This window comes from Etheostoma cragini, chromosome 2 (genome assembly GCF_013103735.1).
Source record: "Etheostoma cragini isolate CJK2018 chromosome 2, CSU_Ecrag_1.0, whole genome shotgun sequence".
Classification (NCBI taxonomy): domain Eukaryota; kingdom Metazoa; phylum Chordata; class Actinopteri; order Perciformes; family Percidae; genus Etheostoma; species Etheostoma cragini.
Genome location: NC_048408.1, coordinates 26,012,065 through 26,033,200, shown reverse-complemented (window position 1 = coordinate 26,033,200; position 21,136 = coordinate 26,012,065). Strand labels below are relative to the sequence as shown.

The window sequence follows — 21,136 nt, the reverse complement described above, 5'->3', positions numbered from 1 at the left end:
TCACAGAGTCAATGAGATCTAGGAGGAATCTGTAGTCAGTAGGGAAGAGTAGAATGTGCTGCATGGGAGTTGTGCTGTAAAAACAAGGAACCAAAAGCCACAACGCAAATATTTGTGGTAAGAGCAGCTCTGCCCGCAAAGGACTTCATACGCATGAAGCGGCCCAGTTGTGTGCCATTGTTGCGGTCGCTTATCTTTTTTTGACTTTTTTATGATTTATTATTACAGACAATATTGAAGCTGAGGATTATGTCTGGGGGGAATGGGATAAAGTTTGAAACACGTTTCAAATGCAAATACAGTCCTTAAATCTGCCGCAATATTCTTTTTTGGGCCACTCGGGGTTGGTAGGGACAAAGCTTTGTTTACACAAAGTGCCACTTGGAGCATGTGCAAATTCCGTAGCCACTAATCAAGGACTGGAGAGGAAACTGACAGGAATCACTAACAAGTTCAGTAAACATGACTGGACAAAGTTTGTTGTGTAAATGTTCTAAATGACCAGATTTTCATCTGCACTATGATATAAGTGTGGTCTGCTGTCCAATAGCATTATTCATAATACTACCTGAGAGTCACAGAGTAAGGAATTTTAAAATTCTAAACATTAGGGCAAAGCAATCACAATAGGTAAATCATTCTCTTGGTTAATAAGGTCCAACGACACCAATAATCACCCCAAAACTAAATTTATGTTTTTTTTATTGCAGCTTCCTCAGAAAACACAGTTTGTAGCTCAGAGACAGATAGATACATTTATTAACTGATGTAAGTTGTGTTGCATTGGTTTGTCAGGCGTGATTCTTTGGGATCTTTGGGGCAGTCATTCCTACCTAGATTAAGATAAGGGATTGTTGTGTTTCTAGGTACAGACACAGAGGAAAGTGGTTTGGGCAGATTAAGTAAGGGCCTTATTTTATACTGTGTGCAAAAACTAGGTTTAAGGTGCCGTGTGGGATTTCCTTTGGAGACTAACACATTTTGTTAACATTCAACACCTCTTACCAAAACCATTTTATTTACATCCTTTAAGCCTGAAATACATGTTGGACGTATTTCCTACCTCACATACCATTCAGAAAGTGTGGATTCTTCCCATCTTTATTTTTCTTAACATTTCTACTTATTAGGGTTAGGTAATGGTCAACCCAAACTTAATTCATGAGACATTTTGGTCTAAATTGGCGGGAATCAAAATCTATTTTAGGAAATATTACATTTAGGTTTAGAATTTTCTTGGGTGGATTCCACTTACTGATATTTAAATATGCTAAAATACGTATTGCAGGTGTTTTTGCTGAACATTTGACAGGAAGATCTAACAACAAGCCACTGTCTGGTGGCATTGCAGGCTCTGTTATTAACCCTTGTTATATACCCTTGTGTCGTAATCCAAGTTTTTATTCTTGTAAATATGTTCATTGGATTCTAGTAGCCCAAAAACATCTACTCAAATTGGTTAGTGTAATTGTAATCTTTACAAATACTGAGAAGGCAAATTGGCAAAATATATGACCTTAGTTTTACAGGCACTTTTAAGCTCTAATGCTTGGAAAAAAGGTTTTATCCCAAGTTAAAACAAAACTTCATAAATTACTATTATATAGAGCTATACTGTATTAGCACTTAGCTTTAAGGCCACACCAAAGATCCCAATGCATGCGCACACTAAATTTATAATGATTCACTAACTAACTAACTAACTAACTAATGTTGCCACAAATATTATGAAATTAAGTGACATGGATCTAAACAGAGAGTATAATTTGTAGGATATTATGGCTGGAATTTAGTGGCACAAATAGGAAATTCGCTAATTACGGCATAATACTAACACACTATGATTGTTTAGTTTCCTCCAAGTTATTTTTCGGATTAAATGGCATCTATCCCTGCCTTGCACTTTAGCTAGGTCAATCAACACATTAACCCTGAATTCTAATTTTCTAACTAATACATACATCTACTTAATTCAGTGATGCAGCAGTGTGATAAGCTCAGAACGACAAAGTGGACAGGCATGGGTTTGCTGAGACAGAAGGCTGCAAGTGCAAAGCTGTGATTGAACATATAGCTTAACCCTAAGTGCCATAACAAGAAGAAGTAAGTGTAATACACAGGGATAGAGAGATAAGGAGGAAGGTAACAGCTTGTCTGTCTTTCACACACCTTAACAATTTTTTCTGAGACACCTCCATTGCTTCTTTTCTATTTAACTTCTATGTTAATATAGCTGGAATAGCTACTCAAATCAAATGTGACTGGTGCTAGTGAGAGTTGTCTAACTCGGTCACAGGGTTACTGTCAGCTTGTGTATCCAGAGAGCTGTGGGCTGTGCTGTTCCACAGGGCGGCATCAGACTGGGGCTCCCGGGACGGGTTCACAGCGGCGGGGGTGGAAGAGTTGGTTGTGGGGTCCAGCAGGATCTGGGAGGAGGTAGGGGGATGGCTGAATGTGGCGTCAGCGGGCAGGTTGGAAGGACTAGGTGGAGCATTAGATGGGGGGAGAGATGGTGTGTCAGAGGGCATTTGTGAAGAAGAGTTGGATTTGGCATATGAGGATAGGTTGGAGGGAGGGAGTGCGGGAGAATCAGAGAGCGTGTGTGGGAGAGGGTCGGACGGAGAGTCTGGGGGGGAGTTGGTCTGAGTCAGCCGGGGTGTGTGCGCTGGGGTCGGCTCCTGCGGATCCGTGCAAACTAGCTCCCCCTCGGCCACATACCACACCTCATTGTGCCTGTTCAACAGCTTCAAGGGACTAGACACACACACACACACACACACACACACACACACACACACACACACACACACACACACACACACACAAACACACACACACACACACACAGGTTACTTTAACCGTAGAAGTTTGTAAGTCAAAATACACATAGCGACAGTTATGCTGATTGGTGGAATATAGATAAATCCACAGTATTACAAGTTAACTCAGTTGTGACTATTTACATTTATCAAAGTGGTGTTGCAGCTGTTACATTTTACAGGAATGCTCAGAGTAGGTCTGTGCCCTTGTCATTTAACATGGTTGCAGCTCTGTGATGAGTTTAAGAGTTATGGCCCTTTATGTTAATTAGGCCACACCTAACCTAACATCATTTTGAAGCCAATTATATGAAAATGATACAGAATGTCAAAAACAATATTGGTCGTGGATTTCCAAATATATGCTCAAAACTTGTAGGACGATATTAAAGAACTATAATGTGAAATAGTCGTAACTGATTCCCATGAAACAAGGAGAATGTTACAAATGGTAACGAAGTGAAGGACTTGTGTGATACCTGTCATAGCCGACTCCATAGTGGTAAGTGTGGTTGTAGGAAGCTCGAACTCTCCCCAGTTCTTTGGTCAGCAGGTGAGCGTGAAGCCTGGAAGTGACTGACAGCATCCAGCCTCCATAACTCCTCACGTAGACATCCATCTCTGGCATCTCGGTGAAATACAGCTGTGCAGGAGACACAGATGCCACAGTAGCAGTCAAACACTGACCATGATGTATCACAGTAGACGGATACGGCAGAGAGACAGAAAGTGTGCAAAAAATACTGCTCCAAATAGATGACAGCACACATATGAAGAATTTAAAGCAAAGGCACATCAGAATAGGTCAAATTTAATGTTGAGATCCTGGAAAAAGACTTAAGTCAAGCATTCAAAAAAAAATCAACACACAGAGATTTTTGGAGCCAGTATCTATCCAGTGGCTAATAGCAGAATTGCAGCTTAAGCTTAGCTTTAATGCATAACCTTTCTTTATATTAAAGAACATCTGTCAAATTCAAACCATTGCCAAATGAGTTGATACAAAGATTTTTTTTTTTATCCTCCGTGTCCTCCTTGGCTAGTAGGAACTGCGTTGTGGAGGTGTGGTGGTGGTGCGCGATTGCAGAAGGCATTGTTATGGTTCCCATGTAACTTCTAGGCAAGTCTCGCCCTACAAAGCAAGACGATTGGTTAAGGCTAGGATAGCCGATTGGTCAGGTGACAGGACTGGAGCAAAACAGGTTACGTTGCTGTGCGAAAGCATGGACGCCTGGCCAATAGTAGTGTGTGAATGCTATTGAAGGGCGGGTCATGCCTAGAAGTTGCGGGGTTTCCATAATAACGCTTAGGGAAGGCTTGTGTCATTTGGATGCAAAAGTGGTGTTGTCATTACTTAGAAAATCCTCATGGAGGAGACAGAAACTATGCACTATAGCTTTAAGATGTCACGTAGCTCTTATTGTTGCATCTTTGAAAAGAAAGAAACTGATTTTTTTGTGTGAGTGTGGGACAGTCTTAAAATGTTAGAAAAGTACTTGGCGATCAAATTATTCAGATTTTGCATAAAAGAGGAAGTATAATGAAAATTGAATTCTAAATGGGCTGCATGAAGATGTGAATTTGTAATGTTATTTGTGATAAATAAAAGCAAAGTATAGAAAGAAGGGGAAAGAGTTCAACATAAGCAACCATCCATCCATCATTCTAGCATACCATCCATTATCCTGAACAAAAACTCTGGATAAAAAAACAATTTCCTTCCCTTTTTTAAAGGTGTGTGATGACTTAAAAAAAACAACTTTAAAAAAATAGATAGATCAAATGAATGTCAGTTGTTAAGCTGAGACATGAACATGTTAACAACTAAGTGCTTAATTATTATATTAAAGTCTGTAATTGCGGCTAATCAAGACAATATGTTCTGTTCTGTAAAAGTTCATCTGTCATAGCCAGTACAGGAGGCACAATACAGAAACGTGACTAGCTAATAAATAAGAATTAATTGATTTTGTAGATAAATACAGCCAACATCAGATAAATCAAATGAACATTAGCATTGACGTATAAAGGACAGCAGCACTGATGCCATCATGAGCCAGCATCACCTATTTCCGTTCTGCTGAGTGAGTGAAAGCTGCGCTAAATACTGCACATCCATCCATCCATCTATCGATCTTAAATCAACGGTCAAATTACACACAGATACTGGGAGGATGAAAGCATTACACCGCATGATGCACCAACACTGAAAAAATAACCCTGCCACACCCTGCACCTAAAGGCTCTGTCCTCCCACAGCCCTCACCACGCGTCACCTCACCTTTTCATTAGTGGGCGTGGGAGGCTTCTCCTGATAGGCTGCCGGCAGCGGGAAGTTGAGCGTGTAGATAGCCGGCTCCCACATCTTGGTATCTTCTGGGATTTTGACCAGGACAGGGGCTGTCATCTCCATCTGGATGCCTACACACACACACACACACACACACTCACACAGTTAAACACACACAATGAACACACTTTTGAGTACTAATGCCTCTGACCTATCTTTACCTCCTTCATTGGCTCCAGTGATGTACTGGAACAGTCTCCTGAAGGCCATGGCTGCACCCACGCCCATGAAATAGGCTTCAGCATCGGTTGTAACCCAGCGAGTGGGGCTGTAGTGTCGTACCTGAACAGCCAGACCACACACACACACACACACACACACACACACACACACACACACACACACACACACACACACACACACACAAACACACACACACAGAGTCTCAGAAGTGCCAGCTTCATGGGAAGGTGTACGGTTTGACTGGAGGTTCTCTTACCTCATATTCATCTGTTTTGCAGACCAGCTGATATTCCAGACATTCCTTTGACTCAGTGCAAAAGCTGGTGTTGGTACTCGGTCTGTAACAGAGTGTTAGAAAATGCTGTTTACTAGTCAACTGTCATGCTTAATTTTATCCATCCTTCCATCTTTGTCCGATTGTCCAGTGTCAGGTCGCGGTGGCAGCAGCTCCAGCAGGGGACCCCAAACTTCCCTTTCCTGAACTACCTTAATAAGCTCCAAATGGGGATCCCGAGACGTTCCCAGGCCAAGTTGGAGACATAATTCCTCTTCCTAGTCCTGGGTCTTCCCCAAGGCCTCCTCCCAGCTGGACGTGCCTGGAACACCTCTGCTTAATTTTAGTGTTAAACTATTTGCTTGAAGACTGTGGGCAACTATTGTTGTTTCTAATGTGATGATTCTGAGAGTCCCTGACCTTGCAAAAGCACAGGACGCCCTGAGGCCAGAGCACATGTGGAGGAGATGCTGAGTCTGACCAGAGATAAGAAGAGAGCTGCTGATTGTGTGAACCATATAACTAACTTGACTCCCTACTCCTTTAAAAAGCCTCTTACACTGACTCTGCTCGCACAAGTAAAATAAGCTTAAAGAAACAACTCCAGTGATGTTGAGTGTGCGTGTTAATATAATTAAGTTTATTATCTTTCTAGCATTATATGGCCAAATGTATGTGGACAGGGTCCTTTGGTGAGGCTGGTTTTCATGGTTCGGGGAAGACCCTCTTCTGTTTCAAAATGATATTACCCTCGTGCACAAAGCGAGGTCCGTAGAGAAAGGTTTTTATAAGTTTGGTGTTGAACAACTTGAACGGCCTGCACAGAGCTCTGACCTCAATCTTCTGGAGCCAGCAGGTAAACTTAATTTAAATAGCTCTTTTGAAAAGAGATGTTAAATTATGAATAAATGGGACAGAAAAGATTATACATTAAAACACAGAGAATTAAAAGTCTAAACCACAAAATGAAAGCTACAAAGTAAAGAAAACCCATACAAAACGTTATGCTTTTTTAAGAATTACCATTAATTTGGCTTGTCTGATGGAGGATGTTCCAGCAATGTGGAGCAACAAAGAAAGCACAATCAGAACAGCCAGAAGTAGAGCCCGACCGATAAAGGCCGATATTCAAACAAATATTTGGTGATTTAAAAATCCGATATTGTGATAAATGGGCCGATATATGTTTAAAAAAAGAAAATCCAGACATCCATAACAAAACATAAAGTGATTTCCCTAACATTAGTATTTGTAGTTATTTATGAGTCCTCAATTAAAAGAACCTGATAATGCAGTTTAAAAATAAACTTATTTGTTTTATTGTCACAACAAAACAGAGGTTCTGATGAATAAAATATTTAAAAAATACAAACGTGTGAAATGTGAAACTTAAAGTCCTTTGAACAAAAACACAATAACAACAAAACAAATCAAAGAAAAATTCCTTGTATGTGTCCTCATACCTGGCAAATAAAGCTGATTCTGATTCTGGGTTGCCAACTGGGACGTTGTAGAGCGCCCTCTGGTGGACAAACGCCAACACTCATAACACGGTTATAGGGTGTTTAGTCCGTTTTTATTTTTTTAAATGTTTGTTTATTTGCCATTGTAAATTGTAGTGTTTGGACAATGCCTAATATCGGCCGATGATATCAGCGCGGCGATATGTTGGTATGGCTATACTCTCAACACTTTCTCACCATTGGTGAGACCACACAACAACTCATTTAATAGAGAGAGGCATGACGATGTAACACCTTGTTTGTTAAAAGTAACATCTTGGTAACTGTATTAGTACTCGACCCGACTAATGCTCTTGTGGCTGAATGAGAAAAATGTCACTGCAGGTTGAGATATCTTGTTAAAAGCCTTCGAAGAAGAGTGGAGTTGTTACAGCAGCAGATTGAAGCTTGGCCGTAACTCCGCCAGGTGTAAAATAATAATAATACATTTATTTTTGTAGCTCTTTTCTAAACACAAAAAAATCATCACAGATTTCCTTAAGTGTCCTAACAATCTCAACACCATGCAACACTAACTATCCTTGTACCCTATATTTGGATAACTAGTCACTTTTGGCCATGTGCAGGCTACATTGATCTGAAACCATTCACTTACCCAACACTTCCTTCGGCAGAGACCACTAGAGCCAAAAACGCCACGGCTGAGATGAAAGCCCTGAGGAGGGACACAAGTACACATTATACACAAGTTAAAATGCTCCTGTATAGTATAACAGAGAAGGGACCAGGGGTGGAGTGTTTTCCATTTAATGCAACTTTATACTTCGACTGCACAACATTTGGGATGACAATTTTGTACTTTTCACTTCACAACATTTATTTAATAAACTGTAGTTGCTTTGCACATTCAGATTACGACAAACTTTACATCAACTAATACATTATGATGTATGATTATTGATTAAGCTACAGTCTATAAAGTAGCCTAGCTGGAATTATAGTTACACCTTTACCGGCGGCAACATCAATCATGTTTACACATCAATGCATGAATAATTATAATCCAATAATAGGCTGTAATATGTTGGCCAATGGGCCATTCTGCATACTTTTACTACTGACATGACTATTACATATGTTTTTATGTTAATACTGCTGATATTTTTCAATGATGAACGGGATAGACATCTGGTCTAAAAAATAAATGAAAATGTCAGAGGATAATTTTCCATGAGCAGCTTTTAAAAGGCTTTGTGAGTGTGTGTAGGCTGTGTGTCAGCGTGCTGCATTCCGGTGTTTGCACTGCAGAGATGAAATGGGACACGTTTTCCTGCTCTGAGCGACGCAAAGAGGAGAGAGAGGGAGAGATCTGCTGCATCATCATGCTCTGCTTTCTCAAAACCAAAGGCGTTTTGAGGTCATGGACGAACATCTTTCAGCAGCTCATTATATCCCTTTATCATAACCTTTTTTTAATATCACATTTAACTAAACACCGGATTTAATAGACAACAGTTTAAGAAATGAAATGTTATTTAAGGTCGGGGTGAATTATTTCAATATCCAATCACCGGTTCACTTTTATGTCTATCTAATGCTGCATTCATGTTACAGCATTATGTTAATAGGCTATTAAGCAAAAACTGTGTCATTTTTGCGCACAACCAGCCAAAAATGACGCAAAAGAAATGTACTTTACCTCTGCATGACGCGGCAGAAAAGTCGCTCAGACAGACATCAGGTATGGACAAACATTCCTGAAGAAATTTCTCCAAATCTACCAGAGTGAATTTTATTTCAAATTATAAAAATAGAAGTGCTGATACTTACATTGTCCCGGCCCCGTGTGTGTCCTGTCCACCTGCCATGGGAGCGTGAGTAGGTGGAGTGTGATGGAGTCTGCAGTCTGCTGCACTCTGAAGGCTCCGGTGAGTTCACTGCGGACTGCAGCGAGGACCGGCGTCCGCCTGGAGCTCACAGGAAGGGAGGGGCTGAGCTGGCACCAGCCTGTAACTACTGGACCAACACAAGACACATGCTATGCGTCTGTTTATCCCCGCGAGTTCACCTCCAGCGCTGCAGCAGTGGCATTTGGAGGTCTTCTCAAGAATCCGCCATCATCAATCCTTCATGTGTTCAAACATGAGAGGATGGAGATGAGCAAGTCCTGTTGGGGGCTGTTTATGGTCTGCAGTATTTTTGCACTATAGCAAAATTGAGCAACATTTTGAGTTATAATGGGAGATGCACGCTCAATACTAAAAAGCTGCCTTTAAAGGGACATGCCACCAAAGTAAAACATTATACATAATTTGAAATTTTAGTCTGAAAGAATTTTGGATTGTATTACCATTTCAGATAGCCAAGTGTTTCCATTTATTCAAAGATTAATTTGTAAACTTGTGTGTAGGGTTAATACTAAATATTTAACCTTTCATTCATACATTTTGGGGAATTTTGTCATCCTGATCGTCTACTGTAATTTGAGTATATTGGTCCATTCTGTACACAGGCATCTATCACATCACTTCATGCAAAAAAAGAAGCAGAAATCTTTGGAAAAACTGTTATATAGTTGTTTTTTTGGAGATTTTCCTGTGTACCCTGTGTAGACCCTCCGGTCTCAGTACACAGTGTGTCATATGCTGTACAGAGTGTAAAGCCCTTGTGGTAAGTTAGTGATTTGTGATATTGGAGTATAAATACAAGGTGTGAAAAGGATGTGAACTTAGACATACTGTGTCTTTAAGGGGTACTCAAGTCAACCGTTTTTACACACCAAAATGAGTTGAGACTTATTTTGGGAAGTACCACCTAAGAAGACAAACAAAACGAATTGGTTTTAAGATGGATTCTTTAATGAAAAGCCTGTGTTAAAATCTGGGAGTGTTGAGCTTGAATAACAAGGACATATACCAGGCAAAGTGGGCTGAACAAAAAGTAATTATTAAGATGCATTATGGCACACAGTATTCTGCAGTTTTTTTGTTTTGTTTTTAATTTTCACCCATATTAGGGACTAAAACTAGAATGGATTGGCCTTTGTAGAATTGACTGCTCTTCTTTAATACATTCCACATATTTATGGAAATTAAACATTAAATTGCTAGTTTTCCTCAAACACGGCTTAAACGCATACACATAACAGCTTTGTTTGAGACCTTTCCAGGACAACAGCTTTATTGTGACAATTCACACACCAAACAGCCCTCTGTAACAAGCAAAAAACCTTTTCTCCTCAGCTGTTTACTGGCAGTTAATACCAGTCCTCCCGGGTACGCGACGCAACAGCCTGGAGACACATTTTATAAACCCTGTATAGCTCTGTCATACTAGTACAGGAGAGTCTGGGGTAAAATCTCAGTACTCTTTCCTTTATTCCTCATATTTACTTCTTCCCTCGGTTTAAGGGAATACAAAACATTTCATTCAGACCGAACCTTTGTCATTACTGTCTATAAAACCTCTATGCAGTTCTTCTTTTATGCATGTCACGTCTTGTGCCTCCTTTTGAATCAACAGTCAATTATTTACAAATGGCCGTCTTACCAGACCGGCCACACACGTTTTCTGATCTTTCACCAATAGGCCATCAATAATTAATAAAATAAACTTCACATCAAGAGCAAGAAGGTAAAACTAAAGCAGATGAGCAAAAATGATCAGTTGGGTCACTCCTCTGTCCAGATCTGCACAGCGTGGCCAAAAACAAAAAACAACAAGGCCGTCATTGAACACAAACAGGACCACTGCTCTGGCCATATGAACAGAGACTGAACCAACAACCTCTTCATTCATTAAGAGACCCACGTGTCACCATCCGGGCTCAATTCACAGAGATGGGAGTTGACCTCAACCACTAAAGCAGTAAATTACAGCAGCGGTCCATGTGACGGACTGGGAAGAAACCTTAGCTCTCCAACATAAACAATAATACTGAAATCAAAAAAATTCAATTTGCAATAAGTGAATATATTGAAATATACAACCTCTTCTATATATTTCAATATACAAATCATACATATGGGGAAAATAGTAACATATACCGTACTGTATGTGGTGATGAATATATCATTTGTATAAAGACTGATGGGCCATTGCTGACTGCTTTAATAGTGGGAAGAAGAATCAACTAAAATAGTTGCCTACATTTTATACCAATTAGCCTTTTACCCGAGTACGGGATATTGTCTCCAAAGGAAAGAAAACAAAAAAAAGAGTTAGTGTCTAAGACTTGTTTTGTCTCACATTCACACCTGTACTCACACCCCACACAGAAAGGTAAAACTAAGAGGCTTGCAGAAGTACCTTTTTAAATAGCAAATATAAATATACCCAAAAGCAAGTCATTCTTTAAAATTATAATTATCTTTGGAGAAACAAGAAACAAAGAAAGAGAGAGAGAGGGAGGGAGAGAGAGAAATGAAAACTAAAGAACATCAGAGCTCCTTTCCATGTCTCCACCAATCCATGTGACAGGAGCTCGTCTCCTTCCGAAAAACCTTTCAGAGTTTCTGGGTGGAGTGTTCCGAGGGAATGGAGTGAGTCCAACAAAGTCAGTCTTTTTATTATTATTTTTTTGCATAGCCAGACAGTGGACACGACCACTGCAACCACTCTAAGAGTTTCAAAAGGAAAGCCGTCAGTGGGGATGGGGAGCCTTGGTCCGTGTGCACCCCTTTGTACCAGCTGGCCTGGGGATGTGTAGTGGGTCCTCCTCCCCCAAAGATGCAGCTTCCCACTCACAAGGTGGACTCTTTCTGGCGTTCACGTCCGTTACAGGTTTTCTTGACTTTGGAAATGCCCTCCAGTGCACCGGACTCAGTCATTCTGGACACAGGGAGAAACAGCACTTAAACCTTTTAACTTCATTCAATTCTTTGTACCTTAAGTTTGCAAACAAAAAAGCCTGCCATAGACTCAGAGTGAAAACTGTTATACATTGCTATACGCTGCTATATAAAAAGGAAGCCATTTTACTTACACTACAGCCTGTGTAGACAATAAGTAAGACATGGAGTGCCATATGCCTTAAAATGTGCTACAAAGGGAGTAAAAACAAACAGTGTAGGGCGTGTGCTTACACTTCATCCATCTCTACGTCCTCCTCGTCCAGGGGAAGCTGAAGGTAGGGGTTGTCGGACGCTGGTCTGAACTTGTAGCCCGTCAACACAAAGAAGATCAGAGTAGACACCTCCACCAGAAACTGAAGAAACATGAGAGGGTGTGTGTGTTAAATGACAGATGGTAGAAAAATATTAAAACATGCACATCAATGATAAAGAAGAATACTGCTAACAGTTGACCTGAAGTTCAAAGGAAACCAATAGCTTCTAGCTTTCTCCCTATTGCTAACAGACCATTTATACATCAATTGTAGTCCCTCTGCAGTTACTTATTCTTAAGTTGATACACAAAAGGTTGCATGATTTCTTTTATCATTTGCATTATTTTATCTAGTAAATGTCTTTCATTACATGTAATTTATTTCATAATAGGGCAAATGCAATACTCATCAGGGCCTCTGCAATCTCTATTTTTTTTCTGTCCTGCATTGTTGTCTTGTTATGTTATGTAATGTAATGTTTTGTACTGTCTACTGTTACAACAGAGTGATTTTAATGTATGTTTGCATGCAGCTATTGTCAGCACTTTTTTCAAAAGAAAAATTTCCTCCGGTGCAAGACATTTTATCTTAATCAGTGAGTCCTGAAACCTCTTCTCCCTCCAATAATGCCAACATCTTATCATCTAGTGTTCCTACTTTTTTGCTGAATAATAAAAGGGCATAGAAAATGACATTCTAGCATACATCCAAGTACAACTTCCAGCTAATTATGCCCAGTCATTGTTGACCCACCGTACAGCGTAAGGTACAGGTTGTCTTTGACCTGACAAGCACTCAGTAAAGTAATAAATTCAGATTGTTATCGTACATTGTGGGTGGTTTCTTACCTCATAGCACCACTGCCACTGGAAAGGCATAGTAACCTTTAGCAGAATGGCTATGATCCTTGTAAAGTAGATATAACACACAATCTGAAAAGAAGAAAACAGAATAATTTCTTTTTTTAATTACATAAAGTTGATAGTCGGATGCTTGAACTAATGCTGTTTTTAATCTAAAGTGAATCTTCCACTTTCTATCTTGCTCAAGCTAAGTAAAACTTGCTCTGTGTCAAAGTACAAAGTACAATGGTATACATTGTGAAAAGGTCCAAACAGTATGGGGTTGTTTGCAAAGACGTTTTGTTGTGGCTCTGCTGCGATGACTCTGCTGAACGAGAAGCCTAGACCGGCCGTCCGTTGTGACTCAGTATGATTCATTTTAAGAAGAATGCTCGATAACAGATGTCTGATAGAAGATTCAAGCAATATTAGCGAAAACATCTTCAGTGTTAAATGTTTGCTATCAATGTTGTGGTTGGCAATTTCATTTTCTCTGGCACTCGAATAATGGTCAGTTCTTGTAGATGGTCAAGGCTCAGCTGCACTCCTTCTTACCATGACATAATAATGCCGGAAGAGCTTGAGCTTCTCCAAATTCATGGCAGCTGAAAAAGATATGGACCAAATTCAATTTAAAAACAAAGTACACTCTCAACAACTTATAAAACATTTTGGATATTACTGAACAATATTCTCACCTTTGCCGTCGGTGCTAGAAGCCTCCTGTAGATGACGGATGGACCTATGAAGAAAGGTATGTTTGAGAACTACAATTACATCTGCATATAGACGGAGAGTGTTATTTACTATTATGGGTAAACTTGCATGCATGCTCCATGTAATACTGTTTCATTGCAACAACAAAAAATAAACCTATGAGTTTGTAATTTTATACTTGGAGATATTGAACTGCAGTTGTTTTTATTGCTATTAATGATGTGGGTTGGCTGCTAAGAGGGAAACCTACGCCATGGCTCTACTTAGCTACTGTTTGACTGGTGGTACAGACATTAAGCAAGGTGCGGCGCTGACTTTTGGTCTCCAGGCAACCTTACCGCTTTCCTACTGCTGCCAGTAAGTTATATTTATTATTTTTCCTACAAACTGGATTTAAAATGGGTCTCATTGGATGCTATACAGTTCCTTTAGTGCCTAATTTTACATTAAAGATCCTCTTATCTCAACTAGCCTGTGTGGAAACAGCCAGCTGCGTATACATCATTCTCAAAACTAGTCTTAATTCAAACTTTCAATGGATTTCTAAAATGGAAAACGTAACTGATACAAACTAGACAGACCACACACGCACACACACGCACACGCACACGCACACAAACACACACTGACCAGACAACAGGGAAAAGGATGGCTCCGCAGCAGATGAGATCAACCAGAAAGAGGATCTCCTTCCACAGATAATATTCACTGGAGCCTTCCTCCGTAGACTCGATGATGATAAAGGCGACATTAGCCAGGACCTGGAGGATAAAGGCTGAGTGGGTCACCAAAACGTATTTACCAAGGGTAAATAATTCCACACAACTACCGTTTCTCATGCATACACACCTGCAGAGGGATGACGATCATGAAGATCTTCTTTTCCTTGTCAGACAGGATGTATTTAACGAATGCCCAGCCGGTGCCAATCAGTGCCAGTGTGATGAACAGGAGTGCCCCCTTGAGCCTGGAAAGTATATACAATACAAACTGTCAAAACAAAAACAAAGTAGTCTTAAATTATATTACATTTCCAATCCTGGAGAAAGTATACTTACAGGTGTGTGATATAATACATGACGGCCCAGCCTTCAATAGGATGCCCCTTGGTGTTGATGAAGTGATAGTTGATCTGAGAGAGACAGAAATAGAGATGTTCCATTAAAGACAAAGAAGCAATGTGTGATGTGAGCACAGTGAGCCGTACAGACAGAATAAACAGACAATAAACAGACAAATAAACAATAAAAGGCAAATACAAACATAAGATAGAAGCCAATAGTCTGCTCAGTGGTGATGGTGTACTTACACTATGGAAAACCAATGATGTGGCCTTGGTGAAGGCCAGTGCTGCCATCAGCCAATGGATCTTAAACACGCTGTATCTAAAAATAAAAAAGGACACAGGGGAAGATGTTTAACATGATATATAGTATTAAAATGGTACCATACAGCGATCAATGAGATGTCATGTCAAAGCCGGGACAACACAGGTGTAATTTATATTTTAAAATGACTGCATTCCTTCCGCTCAATATTCATTTTCCTTCAGTTCTACATCTGGGTTTGCGGTATATTCACGGGTTTTCTAGGGTCCAATCAGTGAACAGAGGGAGTGGTTGAGAACGATGACTTTGAGGTTGTGCGCTAGTTTGAGTTGGAGTTCTGTAATTAGCATGTTAACATGCTAAGCTAAGACAGTGAACATGATCAACATTCTACACACTACATTTTCATGTTAGCATTATCATTGTGAGCATGTTAGAATGCAGCTGTTAGAATATAGGTCAAAGCAACACTGGTGGAGTACAGCCTCACAGTTAAAATGAGGATGTTGTAACAACTAACCAGGATATTAAAAACATGAAACTGCAAAGGGCTTTGGCATCTTTAATTAAGGAAGCTGGAAGATTCTGCTACACAATACTGTATTTGTTTCAGTGCGCTTGCATGCATGTGTACTAAGGCATGGATAACCCGACCCAAGCTGGGCCAGGTTCGGACAGATATTGAGAAATGATGGTGGGGTTTGGGTAGGGCTCGGTCACATCAGCGCGATAAGGCATTTATTGTAAAATAGTGCTGCAACTCCTTTAAAAGAGCTCAGTGCGTGCGTGTACGTGTGTGGGTGTTTGTGTGTGTGGTAAGTGGGCATAAGAGATAGAAGAAGAAAAAAAGAAGCAGACGTTTATATGCGACCGGAGCAGAGTTAGTAGAATAAGTATAAGTTTTGTACACAGTGTGTGCAGTGTCCAAAATAAACCCCAGACTGAAAGCCAAGTTTATTCATTTGCTCACCAGAAACAGGATTTTAACCCTGACATTATTCATTTTATAACATCGGCCCTGGAGGTAACGAGGCTCCCCTGGTTTTCTGACGGTCGGTGATGAAGCAAGGAGGAAAGGTTAACACATTGAATATTTTAAATTAAACAGATTATTAACGTGCGCTCGTTGCCCCGTGTGCGCTGAGGCGCTCATCTGTTGACATTTCCAAATGCCTTCTACAGTTGCTTTCCAAACAAAAACATAGCCTACGTGTGTCATTAGTATGAGAAAAAAAAAAAAAAAGAGATTTTAGCTTGAACACAAATTTCTTTACGCCTTGGGCTTGGGCCGGGTTCAGTCACGGTTATGTCGGACGCGGACTGGTCTTGGACAGAAAAATTTGGCCCAATCTGGACTCTAATGTGTACCTGTGCTTCATGAGTGTATACACCCAGACCATGGCAGCAATGAAGAAGACTCCAGCCATACAAATGTAAAGGCGAGACAGAGGGATTTCTGCTGCAGACAGGTAGCCACCGGGATTCTCCTCTGTCACTTCCACCTGCAGAGAATACATTCAGGTTAACACGTGTACAAACATGAGCATGCATACATGCTATAACACAAACACACTCAACTTACAGAGAACGAGTAGGGCAATTTGTTTCCAGGTATCCTGTTCCGGCAGTAGTAGAACTTGAGGGTGTAGAGACCCTCCGCCAGCAAGCCGACCACCATGTGGAACTGAGGAAGAGGGACGGAGATATACAATGTTATGCCAACCACAAAGCATATCAAACACTTCTCACCTATATAGTGGTTAAGAAAGTTGTTGTTACCGTGAAGTTGTAGGCGCCATTAACTTTGTCCAAAGCCAAAGTCAGTTCTTTGTTGTTCCCAAGCTAGAAGCCAATACGGATAAGAAATTGATTTTATGAAAAGATGACACAAAACAGAAGCAGGCACACAAACACATTTTACCTGGATTTCAGGTTCTTCCACTTCCGACTTTTCTTCTTTCGCAACTTCATTATTTGGCTCCACAGGCTTATTATCCTTCTCGTCCTTATTCAACTTATTGTCATTGGCAGGTTCATCCCTGGTTTTCCTCAGACCTACAGGTAAGAAATGCAGGTACAGGATACACCAAACTTCCCTGTCATATTCCCTGGGTTTCACAAAATGCTGGTAGAATTCAGCCGTTTTCAAATTTTCATAGGATATTTCAAAGTAAATTCTGTTTAAAATGATTACATCATTCCTTATGGTACTTAAAGATTAAAGTGCAGAAAAACACTGACTGGTTATGTAAAGTGTGAGTGGCACAGACCTTTAGGCGCTTCAGCCTTTGGCTTTGCTCTCAAGAGGTTGTCTTGGTTACCGATAGATTTCACATTGACTCTACACAAACACACATTACATAGTCATCTATCAGATGAGGCTGCCAAGGCACACGAATACCCACTTCTGAACACTGATGGTAAAACATACAGTACACACCTGCGTGCTTTGAAATCCATAAGGAAAAGAATGAGAGGCTCGCTGTTGTTATCCTTTGTGTTAGTTAGTGGGCATGTATCTGGCTCAGTTGCCTGTGGAACCATAAATAAATCACAAGAAACAGTTAAATAATCACATTTAAACCTCCACTAAATTTACCCTGAAATATCATTAACGTGATACAACAGTAACTTAGATTAGTTCAATTTAAAACATAGGACATTAGACAAAAGCTTTCCTGACAGCATAATAGTGTGACTATTTAAAAGAAGTATGAAAACAACTGATGATGAATGAAATGTCCTTTCCTATAGAAATATTTGTAATTGATGTACTCACAGTGTAAGACAGGACTCCATTCACACGTGACCTGGAGAGGCTGAAACCAACCTAAAGAGAGATTATCAAATAAAGGATTATTTCCAGCATGAATACAATATTTTACTGTGTCATCGTTCAACACCCCATATATTACAACACTGGCTCCATTTTATAGCTCTCAGTTTTGCCCACCAGCTTCAAATGCACAAAGTAAAATAAGCAGTCAAAACACTGCAAGTGAAACCATTCATGGCACAAGCTAAAATGCAAATTAGTAAGTAGTGATTCTTGTGTTAGGTGGCCTGGCATTTCACTACTGCTGGAAACACTTAATCGCTCCAATAAATTGACCCCCCACACACTTTGACTACTTGAGACAAAAGCTTTCTTTGGCTCAGTGGTAGAGCGGTTGCCTGCCAATTCTAAGGTTAGTGTTTCGATCCCTAGCCCTGCAGTCTCATGTCGAAGTGTCCTTGGGCAAGGCACTGAACCCCGAGTTGCCCCCGATGCTGTGCCATCGGAGTGTGAATGTGTGCGAGTGTTTATCTGATGAGCAGGTGGCACCTTGTACGGCTGCCTCGGCCACAGTACTTAATATAAAATGGAGTTAATCTCAATTCTTCAAATATATAAACGGCTAAGTGATCACTGACATGTGCTTTGTGATGTTTTATATGTGATGAATAATGCAATGTTTGTATAAAATTAAGGAAGAGGATCCAAGAAGCTCTTTATTCTAAGTAGACAGCCCATTCTCACTGCCATTGTAAAAAGAAATTGTCGTTTTAAATTAATTTGACTGCTAAAGATAAGCCAATTTATTTATATCAAATACTCATTCTTCACTTATCAAAAGAAGCAATGTTGCTACGTTGTTCTAATACTTCCTCAAAAAGCAGTTCTCTCAAGTCTTGCTTTACTCCCCCATGTTGGGTGAATCAATCTCTTGACATCTGAAGATATAAGGTACTGCATATCAAACTGCAAAACTACCGTACTGTCACATTGTATTACACTGTTTATGATCGTCATGTGACAACCTGTTAAGAGATTAGTTTTCTTATCACATTCCATGTTTTCCATATCACATATAAGTCACATGGCCCGATGACATTATCAGCATGTTGATTGATTGGCCAGTTGGCTTCATCCCTCTGTAAATATAGTGCACGTGCTGTTTAATAGACAATCCCAAGATAATCAGGGGAAACTAAGGGATTAGGCTGGCCTTGTTGTATATTTTGGTTATCCTCATGCTTACGGGTGTCACATTTCTCCAAATCCTCGTTCTGTCAATGGGTCTCCAGCATCTGCAGTTACCATGCTATCTTTTGACTGGCCGTAGCGAAGTTAGAGGAGTTTGACACGCAGCACTTTTTCCAATTGGCAAATTGACCGGACTTGACATGGCAGCATCGATGATTCCATTTTTGGATGATACTTTTATTTAAAGTTCAAGATTATGACTTCATTTTGGTCGATTTTTAATCAAAATTGAAATTGTGACACACTTACTCATGCTTGAACACAAGTAGAAATTGATCTCAGCTTGCAATTTTTCCTTTTCATTTATTCAATAATAACCATTTTCGGAACATGATTCCACCTGTTGTGAAATCAACTCTCACAAACATGCAGAACACACACGTGCAAAAAACTAAAAGTTCTTACAGGGTAAGTACTGTAGTTCACCGGCTGGTCTGGAAGGCGCAGAGAAACCAGGTTGACATCCAGAGTCCCATTGGCATAGAAACCGAAGGTGTTGAGGTCAACAGCAAACCGAGTTTCACTCTGGGAAGAAGATCAAATAAAAAGTGGGAGAGCAGAGCAGCTGTGGTGACCTGTTATCAATGAACAGTTGATGCCCACGTTCACTAGCAAACAGTGGTGGAACAAGTGTTCAGATATTTAGTGAGGTAAAAAGAGCAATACCAAACTCTAGCAATACTACTGAAAAATATTAGCATAGTATCCTCAGTGCAAACCAAAGTAAAAGTACCCAATATCCAGAATAATATGTCATATTACTGGTTGGTAATTTATTATGCATTAATGAGTACTTTTTTATTAATTTCCACTTCGCAGAACAGACTTTAGAAGATGCTGCTGAGGTCGCTGTGGACTCATCCACTAAATGTAACTGGAGTCGCAGTCGCAGGGTTCATTATCTGCAACTTTGGCAAAAGTGTAATTGGTATATTTTTTTACATATAATGTATAAACTCTTAACTCATTTATTACATTAGTACTTAATTGTGTTTTTGATTTTGATGTTTGATTGACTCATTCACTATTCTTTCTAACTATCAATCTATTCATACATCACTTTCACGTTGCAGCTGGTAAAGGTGGGGGTCACTTCATATACTTCTGGGTAGCTTAACACTGTCAATAATACTCTCGAATGTATTAGTTGATTCATAGTTTAATATCCATATCTAAATACACCTAAATTTGCAAAGCAACTTTAGCTGTCAAATTCTTATAATAGAGTAAAATCAGCACAAGATGTGCCACCAAAATGTTACAGAAAAGTTACAGAAAATGGAAAAACTCGAGTACGAGTAGAGGCACCTTAAGATTTTAACGTTACTAACGTAGGTTAGCTACATTCCAATACTGCTATGTAGACTTTTATAGACACCTTGTTTTATTGTCACAACGACACGACACCACATTTGGATCACTGTCTGTCAAAGCTAATTAAAGCCTAACTACTAGCTCGCTAATAAAATGCCCAACCAGCGTAGCTACTACTCTACGTTAGCTCCCTAGCTAGCTAACATACCTCTTATTTGAGATAGTCGTCTTACCTCCAGTGTGAGCGAGTGTATTCTCGCCTTGCACCCAGCCAGCTGTAGTAGGAGTAAATATCCAGCCAAAACACAACCTCTGTACGCCACAGCCATTGCCAACTTGCTAACGGTAACCAACTGCTAACGTTAGCAAGCGACAATCTTGCCAGATGGCTAGCTAAAGAGCAAGCTAGCAAGCAGTCTAAACGGTGTCCGAGTAAATTACAGTGACGTTAATTGTCAAATCCAGTGCAACGGTTCTTTAATTGCGTCCTTTATAAATAAATTATAACCATTTATGTAATGTTTTCCGGTTCTGTTGTGCTTTCAGAGCGTAAGGTAACAGCTTTGTAGGTGGCTTCCGTGTCTCGAATGAAGACCCAAACATTAAGGTACAGGAAAATACGTCACCTGCAAGTTTACATCCGGTACAGTGGCATAAATATGATTCAGAAGTTGATACGGCGAAAGAAGAGTGATTTATTAAAGCTTTATAG

General features: G+C 40.0%; 2 protein-coding genes across 3 annotated transcripts; both read right to left on the bottom strand.

Annotated features, from left to right (window-relative positions):
- Window positions 1–689: 689 nt before the first annotated feature.
- Window positions 690–9,147, bottom strand: soul5l (heme-binding protein soul5, like). The gene is made up of 7 exons (XM_034859873.1): window positions 8,920–9,147; window positions 7,745–7,804; window positions 5,609–5,690; window positions 5,331–5,451; window positions 5,101–5,240; window positions 3,299–3,462; window positions 690–2,754 (listed from the first exon to the last, which is right to left on the bottom strand). The coding sequence occupies exons 1-7, from the start codon at window positions 8,955–8,957 to the stop codon at window positions 2,268–2,270; spliced, it is 1,092 nt and encodes a 363-aa protein (XP_034715764.1). The 5' UTR covers window positions 8,958–9,147; the 3' UTR covers window positions 690–2,267.
- A 1,091-nt stretch (window positions 9,148–10,238) lies between these two features.
- Window positions 10,239–21,128, bottom strand: LOC117936596 (protein GPR108-like). Of its 2 annotated transcripts, none has more exons than XM_034859823.1 (18): window positions 20,658–21,128; window positions 19,516–19,635; window positions 17,863–17,913; window positions 17,524–17,615; window positions 17,354–17,424; window positions 17,005–17,138; window positions 16,863–16,925; window positions 16,666–16,767; window positions 16,452–16,585; window positions 15,065–15,140; window positions 14,814–14,887; window positions 14,605–14,722; window positions 14,386–14,516; window positions 13,737–13,780; window positions 13,594–13,640; window positions 13,045–13,128; window positions 12,174–12,295; window positions 10,239–11,919 (listed from the first exon to the last, which is right to left on the bottom strand). In XM_034859823.1, exons 1-18 carry the CDS (start codon window positions 20,751–20,753, stop codon window positions 11,832–11,834), a joined length of 1,647 nt encoding a protein of 548 aa, XP_034715714.1. In that variant the 5' UTR covers window positions 20,754–21,128; the 3' UTR covers window positions 10,239–11,831. The 2 variants fall into 2 exon arrangements, with proteins under 2 accessions (XP_034715714.1, XP_034715705.1); XM_034859814.1 differs by having other exon boundaries at window positions 13,594–13,643; window positions 20,658–21,125.
- Between the last annotated feature and the right edge of the window lie 8 nt (window positions 21,129–21,136).